The 20,519-nt window shown below is 34.4% G+C and overlaps 3 protein-coding genes across 9 annotated transcripts; 2 read left to right on the top strand and 1 right to left on the bottom strand.

Annotated features, from left to right (window-relative positions):
- Window positions 1-433: 433 nt before the first annotated feature.
- Window positions 434-5,891, bottom strand: LOC123218025 (carboxyl-terminal-processing peptidase 1, chloroplastic). 3 transcript variants are annotated; one of them, XM_044639190.1, is made up of 12 exons: window positions 5,382-5,889; window positions 5,150-5,269; window positions 4,873-5,010; window positions 4,153-4,257; window positions 3,883-4,051; window positions 3,411-3,487; window positions 2,667-2,711; window positions 2,146-2,229; window positions 1,270-1,308; window positions 1,121-1,183; window positions 921-1,050; window positions 434-851 (listed from the first exon to the last, which is right to left on the bottom strand). In XM_044639190.1, the coding sequence occupies exons 1-12, from the start codon at window positions 5,790-5,792 to the stop codon at window positions 787-789; spliced, it is 1,446 nt and encodes a 481-aa protein (XP_044495125.1). In that variant the 5' UTR covers window positions 5,793-5,889; the 3' UTR covers window positions 434-786. The 3 variants fall into 3 exon arrangements, with proteins under 3 accessions (XP_044495125.1, XP_044495126.1, XP_044495127.1); XM_044639191.1 differs by lacking the exon at window positions 4,873-5,010 and having other exon boundaries at window positions 5,382-5,891; XM_044639192.1 differs by lacking the exon at window positions 5,382-5,889 and having other exon boundaries at window positions 4,873-5,044.
- Window positions 5,892-7,606: 1,715 nt separating this feature from the next.
- On the top strand, window positions 7,607-13,944 carry LOC123218948. 2 transcript variants are annotated; one of them, XM_044640607.1, is made up of 10 exons: window positions 7,607-8,000; window positions 8,275-8,318; window positions 8,513-8,627; window positions 8,734-8,848; window positions 9,636-10,270; window positions 10,817-11,090; window positions 11,172-11,451; window positions 11,973-12,134; window positions 12,645-13,112; window positions 13,375-13,944. In XM_044640607.1, the coding sequence occupies exons 1-10, from the start codon at window positions 7,802-7,804 to the stop codon at window positions 13,660-13,662; spliced, it is 2,580 nt and encodes an 859-aa protein (XP_044496542.1). In that variant the 5' UTR covers window positions 7,607-7,801; the 3' UTR covers window positions 13,663-13,944. The 2 variants fall into 2 exon arrangements, with proteins under 2 accessions (XP_044496542.1, XP_044496541.1); XM_044640606.1 differs by having other exon boundaries at window positions 7,608-8,000; window positions 11,967-12,134.
- A 1,420-nt stretch (window positions 13,945-15,364) lies between these two features.
- Window positions 15,365-20,293, top strand: LOC123219301. Of its 4 annotated transcripts, none has more exons than XM_044641169.1 (9): window positions 15,365-15,436; window positions 15,616-15,681; window positions 16,222-16,941; window positions 17,254-17,442; window positions 17,572-17,663; window positions 18,418-18,477; window positions 18,570-18,639; window positions 19,489-19,692; window positions 19,781-20,293. In XM_044641169.1, the coding sequence occupies exons 3-9, from the start codon at window positions 16,222-16,224 to the stop codon at window positions 20,165-20,167; spliced, it is 1,722 nt and encodes a 573-aa protein (XP_044497104.1). In that variant the 5' UTR covers window positions 15,365-15,436; window positions 15,616-15,681; the 3' UTR covers window positions 20,168-20,293. The 4 variants fall into 4 exon arrangements, with proteins under 4 accessions (XP_044497104.1, XP_044497105.1, XP_044497102.1 ...); XM_044641170.1 differs by having other exon boundaries at window positions 15,406-15,424; XM_044641167.1 differs by having other exon boundaries at window positions 15,418-15,493.
- Window positions 20,294-20,519: the final 226 nt, after the last annotated feature.

Here is a 20,519-nt window from a genome sequence, read left to right as displayed (position 1 = left end):
ATTATAGTATTAGTATTCTACGATATACAATATGATATATATATAAAACAATATGTATAATGAGATATTGAGGTATATCAAATTAATACGATACAATAAACGTATCATATATATGATTATATGATACATATTATCGATACGAATCGATATACTTTTTAAAGAAAATAATAATATAATAAAAATGTATATAAGAAATTTTAAAATTTAAAATATATTTATGATGTTTTCAAAATAATGATGTGTTGATTAGATTTTTTAATTTTATTTTTTAAAAATTGTATTATATGATACAATACTCCACTCAATATACGATATGAAAAATTAAATTTTTTATATACAATATAATACACGATTCAACTATCATGGTACTCATTTTTAGTATACATAATTTTATTATACTAAAATATATTTATTTCTTAAAATTGAATGTTGAAAAAAAAAAAAAACCAATGTATTCCACAGTACAGAGTTCCGTACGATATAATGACCCCAAACATAAATTTGAAATCGGATTAATAATTAGTGTTTTTGTGAGGCAACAGATGCCTATCCAAGGTCGATTCTTGGTCTCAATGTTTCAATGTCGGTGTAAACCAGAGACAGTAACAACTCTGAAACCAACAGATTGCACTGCTTCTCTCCCCTGTCAGACATGTATTTCAGAACTTGGAGCTCCAGAACCATTGACGAGTCATCGATTATGCTCTCCATTGTTTAGAGATAATTTTCCAGGATTGGCGTGGCCGCTGACATGGCCAGGGATGGCAGAATACAGTGCCCATCCCATCATCTGTTTTTTACCCTTGCCGGCACATTGCATTGTGAAAGATGCTCGGTGACATCATTCCAAGCTGCAGATAGATAATTCTTTGATCGATTAGAGCTGGTGTTAGTTTATTTAAAAGTACGAAGAATAATACCTGGGAAACTTTGATAATCAGGCTCGATTCCATTGCCATTAATGTCCATATGATTTGGAGTGACATACATCCCAATGGTGACAACCACACCAGATCCATCATGAAGTTCAAACACAGACTGAATCAAGCCCTGTTAAAAGCAGCATGAGTGAAGCAGTTGATATTGATTAATACGAAAGCATAGGTAACTCGTTCTGAACCTTGCCAAATGTCCTTTCTCCCACGAGAACGGCTCTACAGTTATCATGAAGTGCGGAGGCAACCTGAAATGAGAACTGCCATTAATGATACTGAACTGTGAAAAAGAGGAGAGCAAGCAAATTTGACATAGTCAACTGAGCTTACTCACAATTTCACTTGCACTGGCAGTTTTGTTGTTCACCAAAACCTGCATGAGGGATCATCGAAGAGCATTACGATGATGTGCAGAATGTGTTAAAAGCACATGTTTCACTTGTAATTGCAAACTACATACTTATAGTTTCCATCCAATCAAAACGACACATCAGCAATGATAATAGGCAACACTACAAGAAGGGACAAGCATCAAATTTTAAGAGCACAAGCAAATGCAACAGATTAGTAGACAATGACACTTCAATCTAAATCTATCTTTTAAGAAATGTTTCGGATTGTCTCATCACCCATTTTGATGATGAAGAACTGGCAATAGAAGTTTCAACAAGCACCTTAATAGTTGATTCATCACATTCTTAAAAACAATATCTTTAGTTCAAACTTAGTTTCTGAAATTCAAGTGTGAGAATGAGCTTGGCTTCTTCAGGCAAATAAGGAGAACTCTAAAAATCTGCAATTGTGTGTCTTCTGGTTTCTCTTGTTTAACTAAAGCCAAGTTGGAGCAGCTACACATTCGACCATGGAATAACATGCTACGATCTATCATAAAGGTTTTTCGCTCAAGGAGTATGAAGAACACTACTACCTCTGTCTACGTCAGAATATGCACTGGCAGCATGATTGAATGCATAGTGATTGCACAAACATGGGTTATATTGAAGCCAATTTGTCATGCAGCACAAGTTCATGCCAACTATTGTAACCAGTGCCCATGTACCACTTTCTTTGACAACAATTTGACTCAGACTGGCATAATACCAATTGAATGAGAGACTTTCTGCATTGCCATTATAACTAGGCTAATTTTAGCTACTGATGAAACAGAATAAGATTTGTCATCTCTTTATAGAAAATTTAGAATGCATACAATAACAGGAGTGGTAACCAACGGTGAAGAATCTGCAACAATAGTCTTCTGGTACTGGGGATCCCTGCCAACTGTGTAAGTGATCTGTCCATGAACAGCATAAGGAATAAAAGTCACAAAACATAGTACGTTAAAGTCAAATATAATCATCAAATAAGAATACTTATTCTAGAGAAATATGATGCCTCCACAATCAGTTATATGGTAAGATATAAAACAGCAAATTATATTCTCTTAACCCTGAGCATCAGCTGATTAGACTGTTTCAGTATCTAACAGTAGCTATAAAGAGTATATGACCTATTGTTTGAAGAGAAAAAGAAACTACAGGTGGCCAAGAAAGAACGTCACATTGATAACAATTCAAATTCTACCACCATCGGTTTGAATGCATCAATAGAAAGACCCAAGGAGCATGGAAAGGCATCATAAAATATTAGGAAGGTGCTATGAATTTGTAAAGTTAAAAACATGAAAGACTGCATGCATCTTAAAAATTTCAATCATATAAAGTAACATACCGTCTCCCCTTCATTCAGAAACAGTTTGGCAATTTCAATTCCAGCCTGAAACCAGTGAATGGGTTTTCAAGATTAATACTACTTAAGTCAAATATACACACAAACAAAGTACACATAATTCAGCCAGTGTCCAAGACAAAATAAATTTGCTTTGCTTAGAGAAAACATAGTTATAAAAATAGTGATATCTGTATTACATTTAGAGAGCAAATAATCTCTTTCCTGTTATCAACTGTCACATTCAATTTCTGTGAATTTTGAATGACAAGCTGTAATGCCATTGGATTATGTTCCTTTAAATAACATAAATGGATCTTGATTTAATAATCACATCCCTTGTTAGGATTCTCTACTAGTTGACAGTGCTGGGAATCTAATCTCAAAGTAGTGTTGATCTATTTGTAGACCTTGTGGAAAAATGTATTCAATTTTTCTAAATACTTCAACTTCTCCAACATCTAATTTCTTGCTTATAAGTCTATTTCCCATAATGAGATATAGCTAGAAGACCAAGGTAGTGAGAGTAACATTTATTCATTCAGAGTCAATAAATAACTAGAACCAAATATATCAATAAAAAACCAAAGTTAACTAAAATGAAATAAAACTTCCAGAATAACGGGATGTGCACATCATCAAACAACTTAGCCCATGGTATGAGAATTGGAGAGAGAGGGAAGACTATTACCATGCCTAAATTCTAAATTACATCTGAATCACAAATGCGTAATTTAACAATTATACCTGCACTAGTCCACCAAGATTATCTCTAAGATCCAGAACGAAAAATGAAGCACCCATGTCTTGAAGTCGCTTCATTGCTGCAATAATCATTATTTCATTAAATTGATAAATAGACTATATATAGCTAGACTATGTGACAAAAGTAAAAATCCTACTACAAGCATAAAAAACTACCAGCATAACAAAGAATCTAAACTAGCAAAGTATTCATTGATACTCAGAAATAGATATGGAGTTTGGAAAGAGTGCAGTGTATAAAGTGACAAAAACCCTCATAAACTTGAGGGCACTTCGTAAATTCAGCTCAACAAATTTTATAAAAATAAGCACCCAGCAGGGTATTATGAAGCATGCAAGCACTAAAACTGTGTCTAAGCTGTAGAATGTCAGCTGTGATTGTCACACTTCAAATTGTTTTAGAATGAACTGCTATAAGTAATGTATTCTTTAGTTTAACTGCGTGAACATTTACCTGTGACCAAATCTTTTCTAGCCAATGCATTGAACTCTTTTAGCCGTATATATCCAACCGAAGTAGAGCCATTGTCGATTTGTTCCAACCGGTAAAGAACTGGGGTTCTAGCAACAAGTTGTCTCTGGACTTCTAAGGATTGAATTGGTCCACAGTTACCATGCTTGACCTGAAATTTTCAGAAAGCATTATGAACAATCATCAAATAAGATATAAAACGAAAACAGGACATAGAAAAATCTGATTACACAGCTAGCTAAGAATCACAACCTCAATTGTCACAAATGTTTCATTGGGGCCTTGTAACAAAGATGACACTTCAAAAGCTGATTTTCCTTTAACATCCACTCCATTGACAGCTAAGAGTTCATCACCCTATCCAGAGGAAGGAAAATGTAACAGTACGTATCATGTAAAAATTACATTAACAACAAATAAATAGATGAAACACAAAATGACACAAATCGGTAACTCCAAATAAAAATTCTTAACATTCAATTAGGGAGTGGATGCAAATAAAAAACAAGCTCCTCCAGTTCAAGCAACTTGTATAACAGCAGCTTATATTATTAAAGAAGTGAGAGGGCCAAGCGTTAGAAAAAATAAACCATTATGCAGTTGAACATGTCACTACTCGAGCAAAGAAGGAAGGGCGAATGTCCATGCACTTGACTTGATCCCATTCACTTACACGATCAAATATGCAAACATACAAACATATGTTCAGTGATCTTCTTTCCAAACGGATAGTTTGTCTATTGAGATGTTCAGTTGCAATATTTGTTTACCTTGCTATAATTCAATGTTGACAAGTCTTTTACTACTTCCTATTTTGAACCAAAATCACTCCTTCTACAAATGTATGGAATCAAAATATAACTATTTAAATGCAATTGAACTAGTATTCTACCTCAAATGTAAAAGAAACAAAAAGTAGTCATAGAACATAAGAACAGTTCGATACCAATCAAGTGATGCTCATTCCAATACCTGTCTTACACCAGCCACATGCGCTGGACCATCCAAGATAAGTCCCAGTACCTTCAATTTTGCACCTCCATTACCATCAGGAATCTCCCGAAGGTTTATCCCAATACCAGACATGTCGTACCTTGCCATCTTGGAGAACTTTCAACAGTGACATATGCCATGTGATAAGACACTGAAAGGTCTCTCAGTAGTGAAATGAAACACATACCACTACAAAGAAAACGCTCAAACCTTGAAACTAAAACCAAAAAAATGCATTCAAACTTTTTTTTATTACCTCAGCCGGCGAAAGAAAACGAGTGTATGGATCGCCCAAACTGGCCAACATTCTTTTTATCAAATCATGCGCCTTTGATCTTGTCTGAATTGAAGAAGCCAAAATATCCTCCCGTTTTTGCTGAGTTTCGAGCACAACGTAGATTTTAAATTGTATTTTAATGATTTTTTAATTATTTTCGATGAGAAATGGCACTAGAACCGAAAAAACTACTAAGTAATTACGATATTACCTGCCAATTTTCTGGAGTCCATCGATGACGTCCAGTGTCAAGAAAGCTGTCGTTAACAATCTGCCAAGCTTCTTCCACAATTCGTTCATTCGTTACAACTTGAGACTCACTCTGAGCCAACGCTTCTACCTCGTCGTCTTCGTGACAAGGCTCGGTTAAAGAAGCGTCGGAAGTCGAAGTTAGTGAGGTTGATTTTAGAGACGGAGACTGTATCGCCAGCGAAGACGGTGAGGCGATCAAAAGATTGAGCGAGAGAGCTCCACTTAAGAGAGCCGTTAGTGCTTTATTCTGCCAGCAGTTGCAGTTTTTGGCGGTGGCAGTGGTGTGAAGGATTGTAGGTTTGTGAGTTGGATTGAAAGATGGAGAAGGAGCGAGTAGTGAAGACGAGGCGTTGCAGAGTATAATCCTCATCTTCTGAAGATGAAGATTAAGTGTGAGTTGATTGGAGCTTCAGGTTCAAGCGTTTGAAGTTTGAGAAATAAGATGTCCACATCGAGAAGGTTAATGAAAATGGTGACTTGTAAGGTGAAAGTCAATTCGTGTTATCCAAATCTCTTATTATATTTGTAAAATTTTAATTTATTTAATTTTTTTTTTAAATTTTAATTTTCCAAATTCAGATACATATAAGATTTTATTATAAAAAAACTGTAAATAATTTATTTAGTATTTAATATAAATATAGATCAAAACGGTTTATAAAAAAAAGGTAAATAATTTAATATAATAATAAAAAAATTAAATTACCGAATTATCTTTATAATTTTATATTTTAAAATCATTATATTATCATAAAATTAATGAAATTATAAAAATCTAATTTATCAATGTCCTATATTTTTCTCTTATTTTTTTTTTTTAACTTTTTTTACTATTTTTAAAATCAGATTGAATGAATAGATCAAAATTGATAGAACTAAATTTAATCAAAATTTAAATATTTTTTAAAATTTTAATTATTTTTGATTAAATTGAATAAATTTATAAAAGTTTGTATAAAAAAATAAATAAAAATAAAATTAAAAAAATTTTATATCTATTAAAATATTTTTTATAAACAATAATTTCTAGAATTATATTTTTTTATATTACGAGATTAAAATGTTTTTTTTAATTTAATTATTTCATTAAAATCAAATGAATAATTATTATTCTTTAAAAACAATATGTTCTAATCTCTATAAATATGAGTATTTTAATTAATTTTATTTTTTATAAATTTTTAAATAAAATTTATTTATTATAATTTAATAATAAATTAAATTAATTAAACTATAAATCAATATGATAACGAATTTGATTATCAATTTGATTTTAAAAATATTATTCTTTCTTAACCTATTTCTTCTCTCTCCTGATGTACAGTAAACAATGAATGGAATACTCGATAAAATTCGACAATGCTAACACCTTCATCAAAAACATGTTTTATGATTTTAACTTTAAATTTTACGATGCAGCATTGTTAAATTTTGTCTTGAAATGTTAGCACCAGTAATTTTATAATCTGATTGAATTTTGTCTTGTTGACTTCCCATGAGAGGAAAGAAATGATGGTGATATTCTCATTGGTGATGAAGGTGGTGATATGAGACTCTTGTTAGCAGTGATAAAGGCCACGGTTTTCAAATGTTGTTAAAAATATATTATTTTAATACATATTTTTTAAAATAATATTATTTTAATTAAATTATATTAAAAAATTTTAAATTTATAAGTTTAAAGAGTGAAATAATTTTAAAGTTTAAATTTAAAAATATTTAATTTTTAGATTTAAACAAAAACTCAAATTTATTTACGTCAATTTTTTTAAATTCAATCAAGTAAACATATTTTCAAATTTGAGTAAATTTAATTTGACCATACATTAATTACCGAGCATATATATAATAACTAGAAAATGATTTGAATTAAGCTTTTATCAAATTATTAAATTAAAATTTTAATTCAAGTTAAATTTAAATTAAATTAATATCAAATCAAACTAATCTGACTCAATTGAATTTCAACCCCAACCAGACTCTGGTTTTAAGCTAAAGACTAGACAATGGAGGGAGCTTAAATTAATAATTTAATTATTAGATTAAGACTATTAATAAAATTCTGGTTTGAGCTATAAAAAGAGAAAAAAAGGGCGAGAAAATCTTTTGAACGAACGAGAAATTAAACAAAATATCGTCCATCCCGAAAAACAGAAAAAAAAAAAAGTTATTAGAGAGAGAGAGTCGAGTTTAAAGAGGGAGAGTGAGTGAAAGAGGGGTTTTTTTCTTTTCGGTGCAAGAGAGAGAGAGAGAGAAAGAAAGGGTTTAAAATCTTCGTCTTCTTATTCTTGTCGCAGCCGACGGAACAAACATTCGACGTCGTTTTAAAGCTGATAATCAGATCTGAGTGAGCGAGAGGGAGGTAAAGGGAGGGAGAAAATGAGTGGCAAGGGAGGAGGAGGAGGAGGAGGCGGAGTCGGGAAGGGCAACAATGGAATTTCAACCATCCCGGTTGGGGCTAGGAAGATTGTCCAGAGTTTAAAGGAGATTGTTAGCTGTTCTGAGACCGAGATCTACGCTATGCTTAAAGACTGTAACATGGACCCTAACGAAGCCGTTAATCGCCTCCTCGCTCAAGGTCTTTTATTTATTTATTTATTTTAAATCAACATATATGCATAATTTTTTTTTGGTTTTCTTCATTTAAGTGTTATTAGGTTTGCTCAGAGGTTGGGGCTTTATATCAAGAAGTATGAATTTTTTATTTTTAGTGAAACGAATAGTTGCTTATGCTTGCAAAAGTGGGTTCAATCTTCCAAGTGATTTCATCGTGCCGTGAACAAATTAAGGGACGCTGATAGCTTATAGAAGTGCACATTTACATCGTTTTTTGTGTTTTTTTTACTATGCAGATCCCTTTCATGAGGTGAAGAGCAAACGAGACAAGCGAAAAGAGGTGTGTAGAAAATATGTTTTTGAAAGTATTTCTATTGCTGTACCCGGTTTGGGTTATGATTGTAAGTGATAGAAGAAAATTAGCTTACCATCTGCGGAGGGGTTCTTTGTACTTGAGCTGTTACCATTGTCAGTTGCTTCTAAAGACCATTCTTGTTATTGGGGTTATAACTTGACTTTCTTTTGTCCTTTCAGAGTAAGGATATAACAGATTCCAGGTCTCGTGGGGCTGGTAACTCAAACCGTGGCAGCAGGGGTGGTACTGACCGATATGCTGGTCGTAGTGCTTCATTCCAGTTTGGTTCTAGTGGTAAGAGGCAGTGCAATGCAAAATTTTTCAATAGGCTGCCCTTTATTTAGTAGGAATGTTGATGAGCATATCCTTACTGATAATTCTTTTCTCTATATGTATTCAGAGCCAGGCAGTTTGCATAGCAAGCCTACCTATAAGAAGGAGAATGGAACACTTGCATATGCTGGTTCTTCAGCTACTGATATGGTAGCAAATAATCAGCGATCTCCATCCTTCAGGTTTTTCCCTTAAAATCTCAAAGTGATAAATGCCCCTTGCCTTTTGTAATTGAGAAGTAACAGCATAGCATGAGCTCCACTGTTTTACACTAACTTTGACATTTATTCAACAGAAGTACTTACACTGAATTTGACTCTGTTTTGATATATGAAGAATATAGTTTTAGATATGTGGGTTGGGAGTCTTCTAGTTAATTTTGTTTGGTGATCTACTTTTCAAGTTGGAGTAATTTGATCTACTTAGCATTTCTCCCCACCACCTTCAATATATCTGTTCAATTAGTTATTTAGGGAGCCTGTGTGCTGTCTGTACGAGCTGCTTCATTTCCTGTTTAGGGCTTTCGTGGTGGTTAGACAGGGAACATTCTCCAATAAGTTTACATACACTTTAGTTGGGCCATGGTGTTTTCATCTCTAACTGCCAAGAGCTTTGGCTTAAAATATCTTTGGGTGGGACAATGAAATCGATGTCCTTTTTCAGTAGGAAAATAATTTAAGAAGCTGAAGTTCCTATTGTAGACTTTATGCTCTAGATGTGTCGGGTTCGTTTGTATGTTACTGTTTTAATGATTTCATTTTGTATAATCTCTTAGCTTTTGTGCATTGGGATTGAGATATGTTTCGCAAAGCATGCCTATGTATGATTTAGGTATACAAAGCATTGGTTTCTTGTGGATGAACTTGTATCTTGGATTGTCCTAAATTTAGAACAAATTTGATTTAATTAGGTTGTCCAACTTGTTAATTTGGCTGCAATGTGATGATTTTTCTTCCTCATCTGATGCAGTGAGTCTGTGGCCCCAAATAATAAAGTATCAACAGTGGTCTTGGGTGATGGGATTTCTTCATCTATGCAGCCTTCTTCTGGATTTCAGTCTTCCTGGTTGGGGGTCCCTGGTCAAGTTTCAATGGCTGATATTGTGAAGATGGGTAGGCCACAAACCAAGGCTCCACCTCTCCACAACGTTAATAATCGACATGTCGTGGCACCCCCTTCAACAATATCACATCATGATATACATTCATCACAAGATCATGCTACCAATGTGGCAGACATAAACACTGATCCAGGAGTTGCTACAAGCCAGTATGCTCCTTCCAATGATGAATGGCCCTCGATTGAGCAGCCGCCAAAAGTGTCTTCTTTTCTAGAGGCACCTGCACCCTCTGAGCTGTATACAAATCAATCTAACTTGTCCTTGGATAGAACTGATCAACAAATAAAGTCCCAGTTGGATGAGGTTGAGGAGGAAGAGGATGACACTGAGGAAACTCCTGTTGCAAACTATGTTGGATCTGCATCTGTGTCTAGTAGAAATATACCAGAGGATAATTCTGGGGGGTCATCTCTTTTTGATAACAACTTGTATAATAACATGAGTTCCTACCAGCCTCATAGGCATGCCTTTGAGCATGATGAAGGTTAGTGTGATGCTTACTTGATCAGTTATACTATGTGCCTTTCCAGTTTACCGTTTGGTTGCAAATGCATATTCTCTTGCAATTTTTTTATGAAATTAGTTGAAGTATTTCTGTGTTATTTAGTCCTTGACATGATTTCCTGGTTGGCTCTGTAGTCCATGATATATGCCTACTGATTGAAATGTTGAACTAAGACATGGAGTTTGTAATCATGGTTAATTTAATCAAAATCTGTGTCTACAATTGGTTGATGATTGCACTTCTATTTGATTAAGTTTTTTTTTAATTTATTTTTTTTGGGTATCATGAAAATGTGTGTATATGAGTTATCAATTTCAATATTGCTTGTGATATATTAGCACTAACCCCCTTTGCTCCCGGGTTATGGTTCCCCAAAACTTATACACTTCTTTCACTTATATTTTTGGAACTAATACCATGGTGATTCAAATGATATTTGTCTTCATTATTAATCCTTTTTCTCATGGAGTTACCTACAATTTACTGCTTTGCACTTCATTTTTTTCAAAAATTTTTTTATTTCAGCTGAAGATAGTTCTTCAGTAACTGCAAAGCTGCAGCAACTTAATATACAGAACGATGATCAAGGGCCACAACCTGAAGAGGACAACCCTTCAGTAATAATACCAAATCACCTGCAAGTGCATACTCCTGACTGCTCACACCTGAGCTTTGGAAGTTTTGGGTCTGGCATTGGTTCTGCTTTTCCTGGGCCATTTGCATCAAGGCCATTGAAAAGTAACTTGGAGGAGGCATCTGAACCAGCGGATGTATCATCAATTGCTCACTCTGATGCTAGGTATGACTTTGGAATGTCCTGGTTTTTTATATTCTACGTCTTTTTGTATACTTTTTAATAATCTTAACTTGTTTTGTGCAGAAATCCTGAGTATTATGGGGATGAGCATCTCAGAAGTACCTCAGATGCTAATATAGTACATAGACCTAATGTGAGTGCTGCGGATTATGATCCTTCTCCTGTTTCACAGCCAGAGGTGTTAAAACAGGAAACCCCTGAAATTGCACAGGACAACCAATATGTGTTTCCTTCATCTGCACCCGGTTATAATTATGAAAATGCCCAGCAGTTGAATACTGCATTTCCTCATCAGCAAGCAAGCACTCAAATGCAGAGTCTTGCTCCGTTGTCAAGCGTAATGGTAATAGCAATCTCATAGTCTTAATTTGAAAGTACATCTTATGGTTGATGTAGTGAAAACAAAGAGAACTAGTTGATTTCAAAGCTACATATTGTATCGTAAATAATTTCTTGTCTTATTTCAAAGAGAACTTTCACTAAATTGATTTTAAAACCATTCGCAGAAGTATCTCGTGCTTGATTTACTTATTGATTTTCTATAGTTAAGTGATAGTAGGGAGAAAATAGTGGTGATTATATTTTGGCAGTAAATGTAAACCATTAATCACTGTTTGTTAAGAGAAAGGACGTTAAAAATAATTTGTGAGGCTATTTCTAGAAATTAATTTGGAGGCTCGAATGGTTATTTTTTCTTACAATTGTTTTTGTAATTATCATTATAATTATTACTTACTGATCTTATCATTTATGCTTCTGCTTGTGCATTTTCTTGTGTTCTTTTTTTCTATTAAGCTGGCTGAGTTTATGAGGCATGGAATTATACCTTTGGTTGGTTGATTGCCTTGTTGTATTTAGTTGCAGGCATACACAAATTCACTACCTGGTACCTTGTTGGCATCAACTGTTCAACCTGCGAGAGAGCCTGACCTTCAGTACTCACCCTTCCCCGTGACACAATCAATGCCAACAAAGTACAGCAATACAGCTTCTTCCATCAGCAGTCCAGCCATTTCCATGCCAGAGGTGTTACCCTTGGTCTATATTATCCAAGTCTTAAATTATAATGCATTTGAGAATTCTGTTTACTTGATATATTTTTCGTACAACTTAAATTGTTGAGTTGTTAAATTCTGGTTGCATTAAAAAAGTAGATATATTAATTAATTTCATTAAAATTAGAGAAGGGCTTGCATACAAATGCTGCTATTCATGACAACTTTAGTATCATCTTAGGAGGTTATCTGCTTGAGATATCTCAAGTCTTATTAAGAATAGCTATAATCTGCTCTTGTGACATCCAGCAGGGTTGCATCCTATGCTATGTAGGGATAATGACATGTCTGATAGCCTCAATAAATTTTCTGATTTTTTTTTTGAGGTTTGAAATTATTACTTTCCTATATTTACATTTTTTTTTTAAGATGATATTCGTGACAGGAGACTGTCAGTAGCTGTTATATGGGAAATGTAATTCAAATGTTGCTAAAATAGATAATTAATTATTTCTTCATTGTTCTAAAATTTTATGTGCAGATTCAGGCATTAAGAGCAAATAGTATTTCTACACAGCCAACTCCACAGACACTGCCAGGTGCTAGTGTTGCCACTGGACCAGCTCTTCCGCAACACCTTGCTGTGCACCCTTATCCCCAACCTAGTCTTCCTTTGGGTCATTTTGCGAATATGATGAGTTATCCTTTCGTGCCTCAGAGTTACCCATATATGCCATCAGCTTTTCAACAGGCATTCGCCGGTAATAGCACATACCATCAGTCTCTGGCTGCAGCAGTGCTTCCACAATACAAAAATAGCGTTTCTGTCAGCAGCTTGCCTCAGTCTGCTGCTATTGCCTCTGGCTATGGATTTGGGAGTTCAACCAGCATTCCTGGGGGAAACTTTCCTCTGAATACACATGCTGCTCCGGCAGGCACAACCATTGGCTATGATGATGTTTTAAGTTCTCAGTACAAGGACAACAATCATCTAATCTCACTTCAACAGGTAATCTACTAGTCTCTTCAATGACAATCATAAAACCTGTAATAAACTGGCATTGTAATTACAATAATATTACACACAAGTTTTCTTGTAAAAGTAGCTCTCTGGTGTAGTAACGAGAGTGATAGGACTTTTTGTAATTCCGTTTGATTTTTTGGAGGTTACGGCAAATGAGATCTGTAGACTGATTTGATATTTCATTGTTTGCACCTAATTGTATTCGCCTGCAGCATTTTAAATTGCTTTTCTTTTGTTCCTTGGACAGAATGATAACTCAGGGATGTGGGTTCATGGACCTGGTTCACGGACAATGTCAGCCGTACCACCCAGCACATATTATGGCTTCCAGGGTCAGAATCAGCAGCCTGCTGGGTTCCGGCAAGGTCAGCAGCCTTCACAACATTTTGGGGCACTTGGGTACCCAAACTTTTACCACTCACAGACGGGGATGTCACTGGAACAGCAGCAGCAAAACCCTAGAGATGCATCCCTCAGTGGTTCTCAAGCGCAACCATCGAAGCAAACTCAGCAGTTATGGCAAAACAACTACTAATCAAAATTACCTCCTGGTTTTTCAGGGTCTATCAAAGTGGCCAATCAAAGGGGAAATTGTTAAAATATATGGGAAAATTGGTGACGGTCTTGAGAGACCTTGAGTGGCTACTGCCTTGTACCAAGAGGTTGTATTCTTATTATTTGTGAGTTGGTCTTGTTAACTTAGGAGCATTTACATGTGTGCTAATTTGGGTTAGTGGACTATATGTTCGTTGCCTCATCTCTTATTTCTCCCTCGTTATAGTGAAAAATTTGCATGCTCTCCCTTTCTTTTCTTTAATTTTGTTTTCGCTATGTTCGTTGCTCTGACCCGATTCATTTCCTTTCACCTCATGTCAAGTATGGAATAACAACAAATAAAAAAAATGTCACTATGAGATACTTCATTATTAAAGTTTCTATGATTGAAGTGTCTTGTTATTGTTGTTTATTTTTTTGTCTTATTTAAAAATGTTATTAAACATCAGTTCATTAATATTTAGTGTATGAAATATTACTAATCTTAGGTAGATCATACATTTGGGCGGGTTTGATTTAGATAATCATTAATTATAAAAAGTTAAATTAGATTGTATAAATAATTAGGGATAAGTTTATAGTAATAAAAGAATATTACAGAGAAATCATGGTGTGAAGATAGATGAATTAAAGAGTTTGATGATATTGACGGGATCAATCTTGATTTCTATCTTCTCATCTAGATGGGATCAAGGAATCAATCTCGATCTCATTTTCTTATCTCAATGAAATCAATTTTAATCTCATTTTTTATATCAATAGTAGTTAGGGTTTGTTGACATTCTAATTTTGTCTTAATTTTATTTTCGTTATAGACTCTTTAAAACGGTTAATTTAAGATAGATAAATCACAATTTGACGGTGAAGTGAGATTTTGCATAAAATTATATCCTTAATTTCTTCTTGTGATCCCTATGGTTTTTTTTAATGGGTGGTATTAAATAATAGTATTAGTGGTGAAGGTGATATTGATTAAGTGGTTATGGTTTGTAATTTAAGTTAAATAAAAAGAATTTTTTTTATCTTAAAAATTAAATGAATTTGATAAAATAGTTATAATAATAGTTTAAATTTTTTTGTTATTTTAATCAATTATGATAATATTTTAGTATAATATTTATTATTTATCAAGTAATAGTAAAATTATAATAAAATTTAAAAAAAAAAAACTGATTTTAATAAATGATTGAATTGGATAACAAAAATCACCGGAGAAATTAATGAAATGGCCCACTGCTGTAATGTAAGTGTCCTGCAATGAAGTTTCAACATCCAATATCTGCTATTTTCTCACGGTGCCTTGTCGTTGAATTAATGCTATTCACGTAAAGAGCGCCACGTGTCACAAAGATGATATCCATTACCCAGCTAACGCCACAGTTGCAGGCGACGACGCCTCTTGCGGCAGTAGTCGACAATACGGCTATTCATTCACTCTCGCTGAGCTTGTACAAAGTACATAAATAAACAACACGCTTTCAGGTTGGCGCAAGTTAGCAGCAGCCATAACATGAAAGAACAATAACAATATTATGCCATTTATTTTATATATATAAATATATATATATATATTATATAATTAAATATTATTTTATTTTTAATTTAAAATTATTTAAGTAATTAATAAGATATATAAACATGTACTGAAAATGATAGACATGGATTTATGAACTGAATAATACTACGCTGCAACGGTGCATTTTAGCATACTTTACTAATCATTGCTGCCAGCTAGCTTTGAAGTTTGTATCGAAGTCTCTCTCTTTTCCTTTTTAATATTTTCAAGAGATTTCTTCGCCTTAACTCTGCTAGTAGATTTTCTTTCTTCATTTTTCTCTAATTATTTCTCATTCTCAATATTCTCTGCTTTCTATTTCAGCATATATCTTATTTATATCGTTTTTCTTGCTCACTTGCAACTTTATTGGAACAGTCACTGGATTTCTTTTAAGGTCAGATTCTGCCAATTCGCAGTCTCCGTTAACTTTCGTGGTTACTGGTAAAGTACTTCTCTGTATTTTCTTTTGCATTTTCTTGTTGTGTTTGGTTTAATTCTAACTCTGTGATGTCTTATTGTTTGAGCAATTTAAATGTGAGTGAATTGATGACAGTTTAACCAAGTGCATGATGGCCGTGGGATTGAATTTTGAAATACGAGATATGAGCGTCAAAATTGAATTTGAAATGCGGAATATGAATCGGAAGTGGTAAATAAGTAGTATTAATTTGCCGCAAAACGAGGAAGATAGAATTCTGTGGATCGTACTTTTATGGAAAGATTCGTTCAGAAATTTATTGTAATGGAAGCCAGTGGAAGTTGAATAGATTTCACCAACACATATTTGTGATTAAAAAAAAAAAATTAATGAACATGAATTTTTGTGAATCAATTCTAAATTGTTTATTAATTAGGTGGAAAGTTTTAGTTGTCAACTTGCCATGATTGTTGAGAGGAAGAAAACATAGAAAAGGAGTGAATTAATCTGATATTTGTCACTGCCTATCATTCATTTACTAATTTGCTTCGTCCTGTGCATAGATGGAACACAAAAGGAGTGACTTGAGTAAGGACCACTCCATTTCTGAAGGCAATAAGATGACACAAGCTGGAAGCCAACAGAATTATGCCAATGGAGATGTTACACCCTCGAGTGAACTTTGGACTGATGGGCTTATTTGTGCTTTTGAATTTATTCGAGGCCATAGAAGATCAGTGAACTCAAAATGTGGTTCAAAGGTTCCAAGTAGACAGTTCGATAGTGGCAATCCAAAAGTGAAAGTTCCATCAAATAAACTAAGTGAAGCTTCTTTCCCAAGAGTGGGCAGAGATAAATTACCGGAGTCATCATCCTTAAATGAATTGAGGAGCAATCAATTTTCTCCTTTTTATGACTACAGAGATGGTCAAATCCATCAAGCAGACCCATTTAATTCTGCTGAAAGATATGATGGCAGTCGTTGGGTTCCTATTGGGTGGGCCAGAATTTCTGAACTTGTTCAAAAAGTGCAAGTTGATGGGGAATGGACTGAGCAGCAATTGGATCTAGTGAATGATGAAGATGACATTACTGTTGCAGATATAGCTGTGCCTTATTGGGAGCGCCCTGCAGGGCCCACATGGTGGTGCCATGTGTCTGCAGACCATCTATCTGTTCGGGCATGGCTCAAGAGTGCTCATTGGTTGCACCCTGCCATCAGTTTAGCCTTGAGAGATGAAAGTCGACTGATAAGTGAGCGGATGAAACACCTTCTTTATGAGGTAGATAGATTATTTTATACTGGACATGCTAATATCAGAGGCAGAATTAATTTTACGAATTATGATGCATCTGTCTAAGAATAACAGATAATCCCACCTGTTTTAAATGGATATGTAGCATTTAAGCAGATGCATATCATAAGTAATTCTCAGGATTTGTTATGGATATCAGCCTGGAAGATCCTATCGGTGATGAACAGGAACTATTCTTTGTTGTGTGTTATTTAGTCATCATATGATGCCTTATTATTTCAAAATTTTTATGGACTCTGGTTTCGTTTGGTTTTTGATTGTCTTTCATTCTTTATACAGGTCCCTGTTAGGGTTGCTGGAGGGCTTTTATTTGAGCTCTTGGGTCAATCAGTTGGTGATCCATTTGTGAATGAGGATGATATTCCCATTGTACTTCGTTCATGGCAAGCACAAAACTTCCTTATAACTGCATTGCACATAAAAGGAAATGTTTCAAGGACCAACATTTTGGGTATAACCGAAGTTCAGGTTTTTCATGCATGATTCAAGGCTCTTTAATGATTTTCTGTCTATTGACAAAGAATGGTTTAATATGCTTTCAATATCAAAATTTTACTTCATTAACGGTTGATATTTTGGTGCTCTACTTTGGTTTAGGAGCTTCTTCTTGTTGGAGGTTATAATGTCCCGAGAACAGTGCATGAAGTCATAGCACACCTGGCTTGCCGTCTTAGTAGATGGGATGATAGGTAATGTTATAATACATAGACTCTAGAGATTGGCAATCCATGGACTTCTATAAGTTCCATCCATTTAGTATGGGCTCGTTTTGGTCATTTCCTTAGTTTTTATCTCGTCAAATAGTGATGCAACTATCGTATAAATATAAGAACAAATTCACGAAATAACATATTTGCATCATTTCACTCAACAAGCCTACAATATAGGTCCCGTAAAGTTGCTTGGCTAACTGAGGCCCACTCTTCTTCATATGCATCTTTCATTCTATCTTCCAATAGAATTTTTATTGAAGAGAAAGTCTTTCCTCTGCTGTCACTTGTGTGGTCAATCAATGGGGCATACATATCAGTGCATGTGGTTTGCACATGTGATGGGATACGGTAGCCTTTCTTGATATGTTTGAAAGGAATAAATTAATTTAGTTTTTGTTGAAATGCTGAAGTAAAATGTAAAGATTTTCCTTTTTCCCATTCTTTTTTGTGATTGCATTGTTTCCTTGGAAATGAGTAATTTCCTTCTTTTTTTAATAGAATATTAAAATATGGTAGCTGCATATGTTAGTCTACTGGAAAAAACTTTTTAGTTGCATTTGTTAGAAATTCTCAAGCATTGGTTTATCTATCAAAACCACTGAGCATTTTATTGATCTAGATTTGAATTAGTATAACTCGTCTTATACTCACAAAAGTTAGACAAGCAATTTTAGTAGATTTGAATTTTGTTGATCTAGGTTTTTCCTTCTACCTTCTTAATATGGTTTAGGTTATTTCGCAAGTCCATATTTGGAGCTGCAGATGAGATCGAGTTGAAGTTTATGAACAGGTTTTTTAAAAATATACCACCATATCTCCAAAATCAAGCTCATTATGTTGATTAATGTACTGTGCTATTGACACATAATTCTCTGTCTTCAGGAGGAACCTCGAAGATATAAATCTTTTTGGTATTATTTTAAACCAGGAAATCACAAGGTTATCAAGACAGGTATGTTAAGGTCTCTTGCTAGAATGAAGACTATTGTTTCTGCAGAACTACCCTCATTTGTCAACTTTAATATGGTTATGTATGATTCTTGCAACTCATGACTTTCACGTGATCTACAAATAGTCTGATCTAAATTCTACATGCTTCAGACTTGATTCGGTATCTCCTTTCTTATTTATGCATTTGAAATGAGTATGTGGTTTCTCTGATCATGTCTTATTTCTGTGGTAGTAGAAGATGAAGGAATTTAGCTAATAGATATACTTTTGAAGGGTTTGCTTTTGTAAATTTATATTCAGTTTTCTAAGAGAAGGGGAAGAAAAAACTGAGAGTTTGGAGAATTAGTCATTTTAGATCTTAGGATCTAGTGATGCAAGAGCTTCTATTAGCTCTTGGAATCTTGGATTCAATTGCCGAGAGGAAGCTTAAACCAATCTTGAAAGTATACTAGTCAAGTTCTATTGTTGTAGTTGCTTTTGGTGGATACCTCAGTAACTTGATCATTGATTTATATGGCACAAGTAACTCAGTTGGCTCAATGACTCAAGATAGATTTCCATATCTATCACTACCTGGTGGTTATGTGTGCTGCTTTCCATATCCGAACTGAATTTCTAGTTTTGTTTGCTGATAAATACTGGCCTCTGGCTATGATACCACACCATTTCCTGGTTTCTTTTAACCTAGAAGCCCACCCCCTTTTTAAATAGAGTATGCAAATTATAAATTCTATATTGGCCACGTTCAAACCCCCCTGTTTCTTTTATAGTTGGATGTGTATTAGCGTGACCTCCAATGAAATCTTTATGGATTTAAAGAAGTTAAAATATTTGCATTCCTCCATTGCAGGTTATCAGGGTGAAATGGTCACTTCATGCAAGAGAGGAAATTATGTTTGAGCTTCTTCAACACTTGAGGGGAAATGTTTGTCGAGGCTTGATTGAAGGAATAAGAAAGAGTGCGAGGGAAATGATTGAGGAGCAGGAAGCAGTCCGTGGTCGCTTGTTTACCATTCAAGATGTAATGCAAAGCACTATTCGTGCTTGGTTGCAGGTTTGTAGTACAAACAGAATCAGAAACTGATTGGTTATCATGTAGTATAATTTCAAGTTAAAAATAATTTAAATTGTTGCTCATTCAGGACCGGAGCCTTCGAGTAACCCATAATTTGGCAGTTTTCGGGGGTGGTGGTGTTGTTCTTACCATAATCACCGGGCTGTTTGGAATCAATGTCGATGGAATTCCTGGAGCAGAGAATACACCATACGCATTCGGTCTGTTTACAGTCATTCTGTTTGTCATAGGAATTGTGCTAATTGCAGTTGGGTTAATTTACCTAGGATTGAAAAAGCCTATCACGGAGCAGCAGGTTGAAATTAGGAAGTTGGAACTGCAAGAATTGGTCAAGAGTTTTCAGCATGAGGCAGAGACGCATGCCCAGGTACATAAAGATTATTCCCGGAATAATTTGCCACCTACTGCTGGAGAAATTTTGCCACCCAATGCAGATTACATTGTAATTCAGTGAAGAATTATTTTCAAATTTGATAGATATCGAATATGCCTATTAATATGAAGACAGAGAGAGAGAAAAGAAAGATGCCCCTTTTTAAGTATGAAGTCATTGCATAATATACCAATTCTTTTAGTTCCATATGATTTTTATGAGTGTATAAGTGGGGTAAGCGAGCCAAGCTGGGGTTAGTTTGGTTATTATTGAACGGAGCTTGAGCAGTTCAAATTTAGCTTTTGAGACTTGTTTGAGTTTGTTGTTATAAACACCGTTAATTCACAAACTCATAGTTTAGCTCAAATAAAATATTTAAATTTTATAATTATATCTCAAAAATCTTTAAATATAAGTGAAATTAATAAATTTA

This window comes from Mangifera indica, chromosome 6, assembly GCF_011075055.1.
Source record: "Mangifera indica cultivar Alphonso chromosome 6, CATAS_Mindica_2.1, whole genome shotgun sequence".
Taxonomy (NCBI): Eukaryota; Viridiplantae; Streptophyta; class Magnoliopsida; order Sapindales; family Anacardiaceae; genus Mangifera; species Mangifera indica.
Note: the sequence above shows the minus strand (reverse complement) of the source record. Positions and strands in the feature narration are given on the sequence as shown.